The following is a 14,979-nucleotide window of genomic DNA, read 5'->3' as shown; positions in this document are numbered from 1 at the left end:
TAAAAAGTTCGCGCCCAGGGTTTAAAGGGTTAAATGTGTAGACATTGGCACATAGGTATAGTCATTATTAAATTTTTCGGTAATTGGTGGCTAGTTTTGTCGGTAATCGGTGGCTTCTAACCCCCCCCCCCCTCCAACACACACTGAAAGAGGTCTAGCGACACCCCTGGATATCAGTTGCACGTACATTACGTATAAAGGTGGACGCAGAATAAAGGTTCTTCTCCCCCCCCCCCCACCCTCCCACTCTAATTGCACTCTGATGACCTAATATAACCTGTCTCCGACTCTGTGACCTGTCCACATCTCTGCATGTCACCCTTTAAAGGGATTGGGTAATTTGTCTCAAATTCTAAAACAAAATCCTGGATTTAGCTCATGCTACAATGATAATTATCAACCTTTTGGTCAGTCAGGAACCCCGTGATTTTTACAAGCCAATTGCCTGTCTGATTATCAAGAAATTAATGATTTGAAATCGAAATCAAATTTTGCGTTTTCCTAACGGAATTTATATCACTACAGTCTAGCAAGGAAAATGAGTATGGTAATAAACCGGTCACTCCAAATTTTTGCTTTTTTGAGGCACAACATGCTCAATTTGAGGAGCATTTTTTTTAGGGATTCAATATTACACCATATCAAAGACACTTACACGTAGGGCCATGCATCTCAGATTTAACATATGATTGTAAACGATGCCTTTAAGCAACTTCAAATCTAAGGGTACATTTAATTTGGAAGTCGGACATTTTTAAACGTTGAGCTGCCCTTTCTTGTTTTTATTCTCTCACTCTCTCTCTCTCTCTCTCTCTCTCTCTCTCGCACACACACACACACCCTCACCCGCATGCAAACCCTTTGTTCCACTATCTTCTCTTTTTTATTACGCACATCCACCCGAGCTTACACTTTACTTCCCGCCATCCTCTCTCTCTCTGTCTCTCTTAAACACACACACACATACCCATACACACATTCCCCCATACAAACTTCATTCCTTTCTCTCCCTCTCTCTCTCTCTCTCTCCACCTCTGTTTAGCAGTGAGTGCATGTGACAGACATGTTACATGATGAATGAACAACATTTTTTCAAAGTCATGCTTTATTTTAATTTTAAATTAAATTTCATATCGCAATGACGTATCGTTTCTTTTAGGATGAAACATGCTGGAAATATAGGGCTATCACAGTAAAATCACTATCATGGTCAAATTTTACATTTTACACTTTAAAGATACTATGTCCCTTTTGCAGCCAACATCAAATTCTGTAGAACTTTGCAAGAATTATGATTATGTCATGTATGTCCTATCTGTGAAATTTAAACGTCAGCAGTGTCCTAATATTCAAATTATGCAAGGAAACATATTTACTTGCTAGACTTCACTGTCAGACAATATTGAGTGACGGACTGGCTTTTTTTTCTTCTTTGGTAATAACATACATAAAATGAGCTGTAAAGGGTACATGAGCATTTGTCTTCATCAATAACCCACTTCTTGTAATGGCCAAAATTAAACTGATTGAATCTTTACGCAGCATAAAACGTACGACCTTTCGGTACAATGGTCTGAAAATCAGACCATTACTTACTGGCTCTATAGCTCTTAAGTCGATTCGACAACTAATAGTGGTTATTGTCCCACTTAAAGATATTTTCAAGCCCCCCTTTTTATAGGGAATTTCTAAATTAATATTATCTTTCAAATTCCTTTGGAATTTAACCTTTTATTTGTTTGGCCTGCAAATGGGACATAGTACGTGTACCTTTAAAACATGTAATCATATCCGTATATGAATCCTTAAAGGGATAGTTGAGTTCTGTTTTCAGATCGCAAATGCCTTCAAAGTGCATGGTTATCGCCCTTATATTAATATCTATGACATTTCTACTGCCCTTTTTTAGGTAATTTTAGACCCCAGATGTGTGAAATTTAGCCAATACGATCATACCAATTCACCTCCACTTTAAAAAAAAATACGGTGACCGTTAATTAATCAATTAATTAATTAAAAATAACAATACATGGGCTGGCTGGTTGTGTGTAATATAAACAACACGAAAAAGCCAACAAAAAAGCCAACATCGGCATTGGCTGAAATACGACGTAAAAGGCCGTTTTTTAACGGTATTTTTTTTTAAATCATCGAATATTTGTGGTTGTACACAAATATTAGAAATCGTTATATTTATGGATATTTCAGCTGTCTCTGAACCGATTTTGATCAAACAAAGATGATTTTGTCATTTAAATTTTATGTTCTTTCAAAATAGACACTCACTTATTCATTATCTCACCAAAAAATATTTTGTGTAGCGCCCTTTGCAACGTAACTCAACTATCCCTTTAAGTTAGGTTTACACAAGAATTTGACATGTAGAATATGTATACCATTGAAAATACCAAAAGAGGAAATAGTATATGAAACAGAAAAGGAAACATATGGATAAGTTGTTACCATATTTCAAACGGTATGTTAATTCGGTTTAATATACGAAAGTTATTATGGAGCCTATGCAGGGGCGTACGCAGGATTTTTTCAAGGGGGGGGGTTTTAAAATCGGGCCCAAAATATTTTGCTCCCGAAAAATTTAAAATCGCGCCGGCCGAAAAGTCGCTCAGTGGGGGGGGGGGGGGTAAGCGGACACTTTTTTTTTTTTTTTGTCTCGAAATTTTGACATTTTTCTTCGTGGGGGGGAGGGGTAAGGTCACCTTTTTTAGGTTAGCCGTGGGCATATATATATATATATATTTTTTTTTTTAAATAATATATAATAAAATTTTTAAAAAAAAAACCAAATGGGGGGGTTAGGTTGTTTTAGGGGGGTTTACACACATAAAAATACAACCCCCCCCCCCTGCGTACGCCCCTGAGCCTATGTACAACATCATTATCATTTTTATTTAGTATCTGACCAACTTTACAAAGAACTTGTTACACAAGTATCAATACTTTTTAAGCACTTCTAAAGACTAAAGCATACAGATGCATATCAACGTATTTTTTAAAAAAGCCTGTAGGCAGATATATGTATTCTCTTGAGATAATACGATAAAAGTGGTACGGGCTCATCTACAGAAAAAGCGTATACAGTACGGAGAAACCTATGCAAAGCTTGACTATAGTCATAATTATTTACATCAAATTCTTCTCACTATCCTGATTAACCGAATAACGAACGAATGTTTATTTCATATCTGCGCCTGACGTATAATGTAATTCATGTCACATGATAACTTTCAGGGAGTATTTTCTCTCAAATATTTTAAATTCCTTCTCAAACGTATTGGTTATATTAATGATATTATCGTCGTTGTTTCTTTTTTCTTGCATCGTTTCACTCTGTACAAGAACGAGGGTTTTGGTACATAAAAGCATTGTTGCAGATGCAAAGAAAGTTAAGGGAGGAAAACCATTTAAGCCAATTTGAATATTTCTGTGTTTTTTCTTCTTTTTTGTTATGTCACACGTATTCTTTTTCCTATTTAAACAGTTAATTATTGTATTTTACTTCGGATTCATATGTAGATACTGTTTCCATCTTTTCTTCCTTTGCTTGTTTTCTCACATACACGTAATATATTCAATTGTACTCTTCCCTCACGGTTTTCATGGTAATTGGCTCTCGAATCTCATAGTCATAATACAAACTCTCATTAACACGTCACTCATTACCTGGTACAAGCATTGTTCAAAAGTCTATTGATTAGCCACTCAGCGAAATTATGACAGTTTTGAGTGATTAAATTGTAATTATGGTTCCGATGATACCACTCCGCCAGATCTGTCGCCTGTTCCTCTGTGCAACGGCTGCGTCCAGCCCAGGAACGTTTCACTGTAGGGCAGCTGTGAGGGTTGGTTCTTCCTATTCCTCCTTCGTGTAGGACCAGACTATTGGCACCGAACTCATAGGTCTTTCCTCTGAAGTACACCATGGAATGATTCAATACCTTTTTCCCGAGGCGAACGTCTCGCTTCCCCTTTTTATATTTTAAACCTCGGTAAGCGGGCGGGACGTTACAATCGAGGAAAAAAAAACCGATGGAAAGATGCTCGACGGTCCAACCGTATCCTCCGTGGTCGTCTAAAAAATATCAAATAAAGTTATAAGAATAAATATGGCTGTAGCCTGGAGACCGTATCGATCAGCTTCCTTTCGTATACAGAAAAATATTTAAAGAAAATCTTTGGTTATGGTAGCAAAAAAAAAAAACTGGAATTGAACCATGTAAACCATGCTGCAAAGGGTTTCATTTTCTTTTGCTTGAATAAAAACCACATATGCCATAATTTTCCGGGCATATCTTACATGCATGATAGGTTAAATATCGGAAAAAAATACTATTAAAATCGATGATTTTATTCAAGTGAGACTCCATCCTCACTCACCTCGTTGGACCTGTCTACGCTAGACCGATCCACTGGACCCATCCATTGTTAGTACTGTTAGTTTGCCTTCACACTCATCACAATTTTTACCATGATGAGACGCGCAAAACCATAGCAACATGAACCGTTTATGTTGCTATGACAGCATGGGCCTGATCGTCATGTTTTGTTTCCTTCACAAAATTATCATTAATTTTTCTCGTTTAATGCGCATTACGGTTCGAAGTTAAACAAATCTTCAGTACTTACTTGTTATAACTCAATTAATCAGCCTCAATGTATATTTAAAATATGAATATTCCTCACTTAACAATGATTACAGAAATAATAATAATGCCGAATCTATTTTATTTGTATCATCAATTTGTTTGCAAGTAGGGAATATGTAATTAGTTATAATCTACCCGACTGTGTATTATGTGTACTTGTCTATATCTAAGTTTTGTTGAAATGCTTTTTAATACTTGTAAAACTTGCAATGTAAATTAGCTTTCGGGCTACCATTTTGAAGTTGTCAAATAAAAACCATTCTACTACCATTCTACTTAATGCTCTGTTTTCATTTGCTTTGTATCATTCCTTAGTTTTTCGTCTTTTTACAACTTTACTTTGTCAAAAGAAAATTTTTCTCTCTTCCACTATTTATAAGTTATCCATTATTCTATTGCTTTTCTCCTTTTATTGTTATTCTTTAATCTTCTATTTATCCTCAGGCTATTCTAAATCAATAATAAATCATATAGCAATACTTATCACATCCCCTCAAATTGCTGTTAACTAAGAGTTAAGAAAGAAGAAAGCGAATACGTGGTAACTTCTTTGTTATCAACTTACGGATGTCGTGCCTGAACTCTCGGAATGCCCCGACGGTATGCGTGAAAAGAAACGCCGATATGATCAAACAAATTGTCAACTTCATCTTCTCTGAGCAGGTCTGTCTGGTCTTTCTGTACCGCCACTATATTGATAATTTAGTGATGATTTTTCAAACAGGGTGAAGTCTTCCCGTCGTCGACTGTTTCTCTCCGAAATGATTGAAAACAAACTTCAGACTTCTTTTATCCACTCGTCCCTCATTTCCTCGAACCAGGTTAATGGGCGGATCAAGCATGTCATTAAAAAAGGAGATCAAAATTAAAAAATGGTCATCACCTCAAAGTGAGGGGGCGCATCCTTCGAGAATGTAATCGCATGACCTGTACTTGACGTTATCTTTTATGTTTTGACACGTTTATCACAGGTAGCATTAGATAGAAATCTAACTGTGGTAAAGAGTGCAACTTGGCTGTCATAATGTTTTCCCGGATAGGGCATATTTATGTTATCTTTTTCTTTGTCAAGATTTTCAATTCAAAACATTAAAAGAATTGAGATCATTAGGTTAGCACAGGAAGGTGGGAGGGACATTTCCTCATCTAGGTTGGCAATGTTCCTGATATCCAATGTCATTTTATGTTTCTTTTGTTTTTGAAGGACATATCGATTGACGAGGAAGTATACATGGATAACAAATTATAAGCTAGAAATTCCCTAAATTATCCCCGCTGTATAATAATAAAACCAGATGATAGCTTGTTTGTCTACACGACATCTGTATCTCACGCTCATGATCAAAAAGTTTGTTAACGTATGAATCCAGTCCCCCTCCCCCATTCGAATAGGCAAAATATGTTATTGGAGTTTGGGGTCTTGATTTACATCCGACAATCTCTGACCAGAAATCAACATAAAAAAAAAACAAATAAAATGTACATTAATACGATTAGTCTACTACCTCTACTTCTTGTTCTACTAAACTAATAATAATAATTATAAGGATAATAATACTAGTAACAATAAAAATTAATAACAACAAAAACATAAAGATAATAATAATGATAATTGTTATGATAATAATGATAATAATAACAATAACAATAACATTAAGGATGCAAAAACAAAGACATAATACAAGTAAAATAATGTTCTCGAAATCTAAGGAACTCAGCCTTGCCTCCCCAAATTGGCGTCAATTATTCTTTCTTTCACCCTTTCATTGTTTCACAAATAGCATTACAGATTAGTTCTATCCATGAATGGCATAGTGCATGCAACAAATATTGACTCAAAGTTTTCTGTTACCTTTGGCTATTTCTGCTCATGTATTTTGTGTAAATCATAGCATTCTAGATCAACAGATATAATGAAAGTAATCCACTAAAAGGTGAGACTAAACTATTGGTTAACATCTATACCATAACAAAAAAGGATTTTGAAGACGATGTTGAAATTCATGTAGCCTGTACAGTGCGTCCCAGAGAAAACGAAACCGGGATTTATCGGTGTTTTATCATTAATTAATAACAATTATAATTAATAAATGACACATCTTTTTAAAGCTGGGATCCCCTTCTTTCATTTGATGCAACTTATATGATGCATATTTCAGGCATGAGCAATTAAAACAAATTGAAGAGAGGGTACCAAACAGTTATTCGGCGGACGGTATCTGAATTTCAAAAGGAAAATACATTCCTAGAAAGTTTATTTTAGCCCTTTCATATGACACCTCAATCAACCAAGTTTCTTGTCATTTTGATGATTCCAGAACCTTGCAGTAAACACCAATACTTAACACTTGGCACTCCTTACCCGTATCAGGCTAATTACCCCCTGGGCAATCACCCCCCCCCCCCCCGGAAAATTACCCCCCGGAAAACTACCCTCGTAGGACGATTACTCCCCGGAAAATTACCCCCCGGAGAATTACCCCTCGAGGACAATTACCCCCCCCCCCCCGGAGAATTACCCCCTGAGGACAACTACCCCCGGGGACAATTACCCCCGAGGACAACTACCCCCAAGGAAAATTACCCCCCGGAAAACTACCCTCATAGGACGATTACTCCCCGGAAAATTACCCCCGGAGAATTACCCCTCGAGGACAATTATCCCCCAAGGACAATTACCCCCCCCCCCCCGGAAAATTACCCCCCGGAGAATTACCCCCTGAGGACAACTACCCCCCGGGGACAATTACCCCCGAGGACAACTACCCCCAAGGACAATTACCCCGCGAGGACAATTAACTCCCAAGGACAACTACCTCCGAGGTCAATTACCCCTCGAGGACAACTACCCCCCGAGGACAATTACCCCCATGGACACTACTGGGCATGGTGGCTCAGTGGTTAGAGCGCCCGCCTCATGAACGGGAGGTCGTGGGTTCGAACCGCGGCCGAGTCATACCAAAGATTTATAACAATGGGACCTTCTGCCTTCTAGCTAGGCGCTCAGCATATTAGATTGGAGAAGGGTAGTAATAACATATTATATTATGCAGGGCCCGCTGGAAGAGCAGTTTAACTGAAGTGGCTACCCTGGGTAAATAAAACGTTATTATTATTATTATTATTATTATTATTATTATTATTATTACCCTTAAGGACAACTATCCCCCAGGAAAACTTCCCCCGAGGACAATTATCCCCGAGGACAACTACCCCTCCCCTCTTCGAGGACAACTCCCCCCCCCCCCCCGAGGACAGTGACAATCACCCCCGAGGAATTTATAACACTGTGAAGTATAACGCAAGCTTCTCTCCAAATTGCTCTTTGCAGGAAATTGCATAAACCTTCATTTTCTTTGTTATTTATGAAGTTCATGTCAGTCTTTTCAAATTATTCAATTCGATATTGGGGGGAGGGGTGGAGGTTGCCCAATTCCCCTGTAGTTTTGCTACCGAGTAAAGAACAGAAATACATTTCTTAGAAATTGAACAATTCATTGTGCGCAGATGAGTACGCATTACAGCCTCTCTCACCATCAATAGCACAACAAAGAAATTAGGATGCAAGATTTCCTTTATGCACCCTCTGTAACTTTTTTAATCAGCTGATCGTGCACTTGTCTTTGTATGTATAATGGGCCCTAATCCACAGGGCCGTAGCCAGAGCTTGATGGGTTTTTTTTTTTTTTTTTTTTTTTTTTTGGGGGGGCACATACATGTGTTTCGATCGACGTCCTGAGGAGGGGTCTAAAAAAGTTCAACCGATCTTGGAAAAAAGTTTGGGGCACGTGCCCCCCCCCCCGTGCCCCCCGTGTCTACGTGCCTGCTCATCCATGCCATGATCCATAATTAAGGCTTTCTTCACGTTATCTATATATTTATGTTGTCATGCTGAAGTATATGTTTTCGTGTACGTTAAATTATTTTGAAAAAGAAATTGCCTTCAATTTATATGTACGGTGCCATTTCAAAAGAAAATAAATATTTGCTCTCTGGTAATTTATCTCATTTGATTTCACAACTCCAGCACAGCGTTTTTCAACGCAAGAAACTGATTTGGAAAACGTTGATGTTGTAAAAAAATCAAATACCAGAAACGGTTAAAATATGTAATTACATGAGAAAATAAAATTTTGAAGATACTAAAGTGTCTTCCTTCGTCGCTGGCTGACAATATTTTGACAGCAAGGCAAATAAGGGCAACGAGAGGCCCGAATATCCTCATATTCGTGTATCGAGGTCATGACCGAATATATCACTTTTTATGTATGTACATTCGGCGGTAAGGTGCCCGCATACAGTACTTTAAATAGTTTCTAGTGTGTGGATTACAAACTAATTTTTTTACCAGTTTGAAAATGTCTTCTCCTTTTTATTCTTAAATGTGCCCATACGTGTGTGCATAGCACTTGACGAGAGCCAGAGTCATGCAAAATTAATAGTCTGTAAAGACTTTGGGATTTGGGAGAAACTTTTCATTTCTTAAGAGGGTACCGTGACTAACAAAAAGTTAAAATGACGCTGCTCCAGAGATATGTATTTCTATGCATTTTGAAAAGCGCTGTACAATTACCTAAAACGTACATCCTTGTGTAGTAATGAAGAAGACAACGTGCTATAGTATTTGAAGAATATGGGTTCATGCAGGGGATCTTATGGGCTCGTAGCTATCTCTCAATGTGTCAGATCGTCTTCTGCTATTGAATCCTGATTGTCCACGGGGGTAGTTGTCCTCGGGGGGTTAATTGTCATCGGGGGTAATTATCATCGGGGGTAATTGTCCTCGGGGGGGGGGCGGGGTAATTGTCCTCGGGGGGGTAATTGTGCTAGGGGGTAATTGTCATCGGGGGTAGTTGTCCTCGGGGGGTAGTTGTCCTCAGGGGGTAGTTGTCCTCGGTGGGTAATTGTCCTCGGGGGGTAATTTTCCGGGGGTAATTTTCCGGGGGGTAATTGTCCTTGGGGGTAGTTGTCCTCGGGGGGGTGATTCTCCGGGGGTTAATATTCCAGGGGGTAATTGTCCTTTGGGGTAGTTTTCATTCAATTAATGATGATGAAACAAATCAATCAATCAGTTTTTGCTACTTAAAGTTATGAAATGTTATGAAGATTAGGTTAAGTAACGTTATCACGTCTTGTAAAGCTATTTAGAATTAATTGTCAAATGCCATTCAAAAGGCAAATAGGTTAGCATCAAAGATTTCAAGGTGGAATAACCAGACGTGAATACTTTGGACACGAAGCCCCTTGAGTCGAAAGTCAGAATTCCACATTCACTGAAAACGTAAATAAAAAACTAAAAACAAATTAAATTGCGTGGGTGTTTTGAGCTTTGAATGGTTGAAAGGATTCGTACTAAGAATTTTTAAATTTTTCTTCATCCGACGTAACAAAGGGTAAATGGAAGTTATGGAACAGACAGGCTTCTTTCAATCTTGACTGAATCTCTCGAGGTCAAATCTGGCAAGTGTCTGTCACAAAATGCAACATCTGTCGAAGCCAGAGGGTGGACAGACGTGTCAAGTCAGTGCCAAGGGGGTAACAATCCTAACTTCTCGTTTCTTTCTTACCCAGATGAATCGATCTACTTGACCTTCGCAAAAGAAAACGTTTTTTTCTCTATTAAGGTACCCACTGCCGAGAAAATGCGTGGGATGTTTGCAATATGGTGTTCTCTTTTCCCTTCATTTCTCTCCCTTCCTTTCTCTTCTCCTTCTACTTCTATCTCTTTCTCTCTTTTCCCTTTCTCTCTCTCTCTCTCTCTCTTTCTCTCATTGTCTCTCTATTTTGTCGCTCTATCTGTCTATCACTTTAAAACTTCTCTCGTTCTCTCCCTCTCTTTCTCCCTCTCCTTTGTAATTTACACTCTTGAATAAACTTTCATTCTCACCTCCCCTCTCTCTATCCACACTCCATTCAATACTTCCTATCTCTCTCTCTCTCTCTCTCTCTCTCTCTCTCTCTCTCTCTCTATCTGCCTCTCTTTCTTTCTCATGTATTGGTACATATCGTGTATATTATTTTCCAGCTTTGACTAACCAATTTGGTTTGAGGCCAGGCAATCCCACGCCAAAATTGTAATACAGGTGCAGGATTGAATTCTTTTATAACTCAGCCAAAATAATATGACAGTTTATCGCAATTTAGCTCCTTTTAATATTTCATTATTAAGCGAATCTTTGCTGCAAGAGTTAGTGTTATCCCTGGAGATAAAAGGGGTGATGCAAGGTTTGGGCGTGGTGCGAACTATGACACTGTCATCATTCGGCACAAGACAGTGAGGGAGGATGGGGCGGGGGATTTGCATGAACCTCTACCACCGTCAGATGGCAGAAACAAAAAATCTATTTCGGTTGTTTATGGTGCTTCCCTTTGCTCCATTTGCCATTTACCCTGTATGTATTACCCCCTATCCCCCTATCCCCCCCCCTTCCCCCTTACTTTTCTCTTTCTCTTTCTTTCTCTCTCTCTCTCTCTCTCTCTCTTGCATGCATATCCTCACCCGCACGCATTCCTTTTGTTCAATTTCTCTTCATCTTTCGCACACACCCCACACAAACTTCATTTCCCTCTCTCTAAGCCTCTCTCTCTCTCTCTCCTTTTCTCTCTCTCTCTCCTTTTCTCTCTCTCTCTCTTTCTCCCTATTTCGTGTTTGTGAGCGCATGTAACAGACAGGTGCAGTGATAAATGATCAACAGTATTTTGTAAGTCATGCTATATTTTGATATTACATTAAATTTCATATTTCAATGACGTATAATTTCTTTTACTAAGAAACATGTTATAAAATATAAGACTATTACAGTAACATGAGTAAGGTCAAATTTTACATTTTACACTTAAAGACAAATAATCATAGCTGAATGTGAATCATTAAGTTAAGTTTACGCATGAACTTGACATGTAAAACATTTGATACCATTGAAAATTCTAAAAAAAAATGGGAAACAATGATATAAAACAAAACATGATACATATGGATAGTTTGTTACCTTATTCAAAATGAAATGTTGGTTCGATTAAACTTACGTAAGTTATTATGAAGCTATTGGTGCCTATGTACTACATCATTATGATATTTATTTCTCACTAACTTTACAATGAAATTTTTTACTTTATACGAGTACATTTTTATCACGTATCAAGCATAATTTCTTTTCAAGTCAAATTAAAGATCAAAGCATACGGATGCATATAAACGTGACATTTAAAATATTTGATACCATTGACAATTTTAAAAAGGGGAAACAGTAATATAAAACAGAAAATGATACATATGGACAATTTTGTACCTTATTCAAAATGGAATGTTGATTAGGTTAGACTTACGTAATTTATTATGAAACTATTGGTGCCTATTTACAACATCATTATTATATTTATTTAGTATTTCACTTACTTTGCAAAGAAATTTGTTACATTATACAAGTACAATTTTATCACGTATCAAGCATCATTTATTTTCAAGTCCAATTAATGATCAACGCAAACAAATGCATATCAACGTATTATAGCATAGCCTGTTGGCAGATATATCTATTCTCGTAAGATGATACGATAAGTGGTAAGGCTCATCTTTACAAAAAGCGTAAATTTATATCTGTAAATGAAAAGCTTGAATATAGGCATGTACATGTACAAAGATTTGGTCCTAGTCTCCTGATTAAATGAATAACGAATGGTTATGTATGCCTGACGTATATAATAAACATATAATGTACCTAATGTCACATGATAACTTTCACGGAGTATTTCCTCTCAAGTAATAGATCTCTATTTAAATTCCTTCTCAAACAAATTGGCTTTTTTCTTTTGTTATTGTTGTTGTCGGTGTTTCTTTTTTCTTCCATCGTTTCATTTTATACAAGAACGACGGTTATGGTACACAGGAGCATAATTGTAGCTGTAAAGATAACGGGCGAAAACCATAAGTAAAGCAAACTTAATTATTTCTGAGTTTCTTTTCTTTTCCTCAAAAAGAAAAGATTATATATATATATATCCTTTTTCCTTATTTGAAAAAAACTTACTTGATTTGTTTTTAACGTTTCAAAGTGTTAAGTCGTAACAAAGATTATGCGTTAGTTTATTGATTAGCCAATCAGCGAAATAATGACAGTTATGAGTGTAGAAATGGTAACCTCTTCTTCCCTGCCACCACACCGCCAGTCTTGTCGCCTGACCCTCTGTGCAGTCGCTGCGCCCTGCCTTGGAAGATACCACAGGGCATTTGAGAGGGTCGACTCTACCTAGTCCTCCTTCGCGTAGAACCCAATTACTTGGCCCGTATTCATAGGTCTTTCCTCTGAAGTAGACCATGGAATGATTCGGTACCCTTTTTCCGAGGACAATGTCGTGTCGCTTTCCAATCTTCCTCCTCTTGCTTCCGACCCTATCGGACGAGACGTTACAAAATGGAGGATTTTCCATACCGATGGCAAGGTGCATGACTACCTCACCGATTCCTCCGTGGTCATTGTCGGCTAGAATGTATCAAATAAAGTTATCTGAATAAATATGGTTGTAGCCTGGAAACACGGAAAATTAGATCGGAACCATTCTAAACATGCTGCAGCAAAGGATTTTATTTTCTTTTGCTCGTATAACAACCACATGTGCCATAATATATTTTGATTCTGCGGCCATTTTCTTCTATCCATCAATCAAAATCGATGGTTTTATTCAAGTTAGATCCCATTCTCACTCACTTTCTTAGACCTGTCTACGTAAGACTGATCCTGCTCCATATAGATACCGTTTGTTTGCTTTCACACCCATCGCAATTTTTACCCTGATAAGACCGGCAATGCCATAGCAACGTGAACCGTTCCTGTTACTAAAACTTTCTATGACAGCACGGGCCTGATCGTCGAGTCATAGATTTGTTTTGTTCCAATATTTTGTTCTCGTTTCCATTTGTTCTTTGTTGTTTTTTGTTTGTTTTCCATTCCTCTTTTATTCCAAGAAATCCATTCTTATCGTTTTTTTACAACTTTACTTTGTTAAAGAAATTTAAAAAAATCTTTGCATTTTCCTTTTATGACATTCTTATATATCTTTCTTTCTGTATTCATTTAACTACCTTCCTCTCATATTCTTTTTCTAACTTATTTCTTATTTTGCTTGCAGTCTATCATCTTCTCTTCTTTCTTTCAATTTGTTATTCTTCCCTGATGTTTTTTTTCGTTTTTCCTTGTACCATCTTTTCTATCTATCCGTGTGATATTATTTTTCATTTTCTCTTTCTGTCTTTGTTAATGTTATTCTTTGTTTACCTTTCTTCATCTTCTCGTTTATTTCCCCCCTTGCTTTTCACTCTCTTTACGCCAAATTTTGTCAAATATAATGTCGTGATTATGTAAACACACCCATAGACCAACTTCCCCTTTTGAAAAGACATAACATAACAGGATACAACGTATCTCTATAATTAACAAATAAAACGTAAATTCCACCATGTTACAGTTAGTTATAACGCCAAGAAAGACTTAGTGTTTTAGTATGGTCATTGGCAATGGTTAGTAAAACGTAAACTACCTTATGGAACAAAGGGGTAGTGCCTTCAGACTACTTTAATGAAAACTACTTATCAAAACATGCACATAAAATATTAAACAACTAAATTATCAAACAAAAATCATTATTACATCCCCATGAAATGGCTGTAAACTAAGAATTAGACATAAAGAATAAATGCGTGGTAACTTCTTGCTTTCAACTTACGGATCTCGTGTGCCCCGAGGCCGAGGGTTGGCGTGTAAAGGACCGCCGATATGATGAAACAAATTGTCAACTTCATCTTCTCCGAGCAGGTTTGGCTGGGCACTGTTTATCGCCACTATTTGGTGATGATCTAATGATGATTTGTTTTTCTTCTTTCAAATAGAGTGAGTGGAGTCTTCTCGCCATCGACTGTTTCTCTCCGAATGATTGCAAACAAAGCACTGACTTCTTTTATCAGCTCGGTACCCATTTTCTCCTTCCCGGTTCAGGAACGGATCCAGCCTCTTTTTAAAAAAAAGGGGGAGCAAACTATTCTTTGAATTTGGTGACTTGAATATAAAAGAAAATGGCCATCACCTCAAAGTGAAGGAGGGCGCACATCCTTCGACTTGTATATACCTGGATTTAAAATAGAGGGCGGGCGGCTAGGACTGTCACACCCCCCCCCCCCCTAACAAAAATCAAAGAGAAGGTTCAGTTCTGATAAAGATTAAAGTTTGTTAATAAGCTTTCACATTCTTTGTATGGTGGTCTGCAAGAAGAATATAGCAGCAACGTCCCTGGAAAAGATTGCTCTTCATATGCCCTCGTACTC

At 37.6% G+C, this 14,979-nt stretch overlaps 1 protein-coding gene and 1 long non-coding RNA gene across 2 annotated transcripts; both read right to left on the bottom strand.

The window, feature by feature from the left end:
• Positions 1-3,301: 3,301 nt before the first annotated feature.
• Positions 3,302-5,641, bottom strand: LOC105439907. The gene is made up of 2 exons (XR_971443.2): positions 5,230-5,641; positions 3,302-4,090 (listed from the first exon to the last, which is right to left on the bottom strand). It is a non-coding gene; the product is annotated as an uncharacterized LOC105439907 (long non-coding RNA).
• Positions 5,642-11,089: 5,448 nt separating this feature from the next.
• LOC100893806 lies at positions 11,090-14,719 on the bottom strand. The gene is made up of 2 exons (XM_003730584.3): positions 14,385-14,719; positions 11,090-13,144 (listed from the first exon to the last, which is right to left on the bottom strand). Exons 1-2 carry the CDS (start codon positions 14,458-14,460, stop codon positions 12,711-12,713), a joined length of 510 nt encoding a protein of 169 aa, XP_003730632.1. The 5' UTR covers positions 14,461-14,719; the 3' UTR covers positions 11,090-12,710.
• Between the last annotated feature and the right edge of the window lie 260 nt (positions 14,720-14,979).

This window comes from Strongylocentrotus purpuratus, unplaced genomic scaffold, assembly GCF_000002235.5.
Source record: "Strongylocentrotus purpuratus isolate Spur 01 unplaced genomic scaffold, Spur_5.0 spur5_scaffold_9, whole genome shotgun sequence".
NCBI classification, from domain to species: Eukaryota; Metazoa; Echinodermata; class Echinoidea; order Camarodonta; family Strongylocentrotidae; genus Strongylocentrotus; species Strongylocentrotus purpuratus.
Note: the sequence above shows the minus strand (reverse complement) of the source record. Positions and strands in the feature narration are given on the sequence as shown.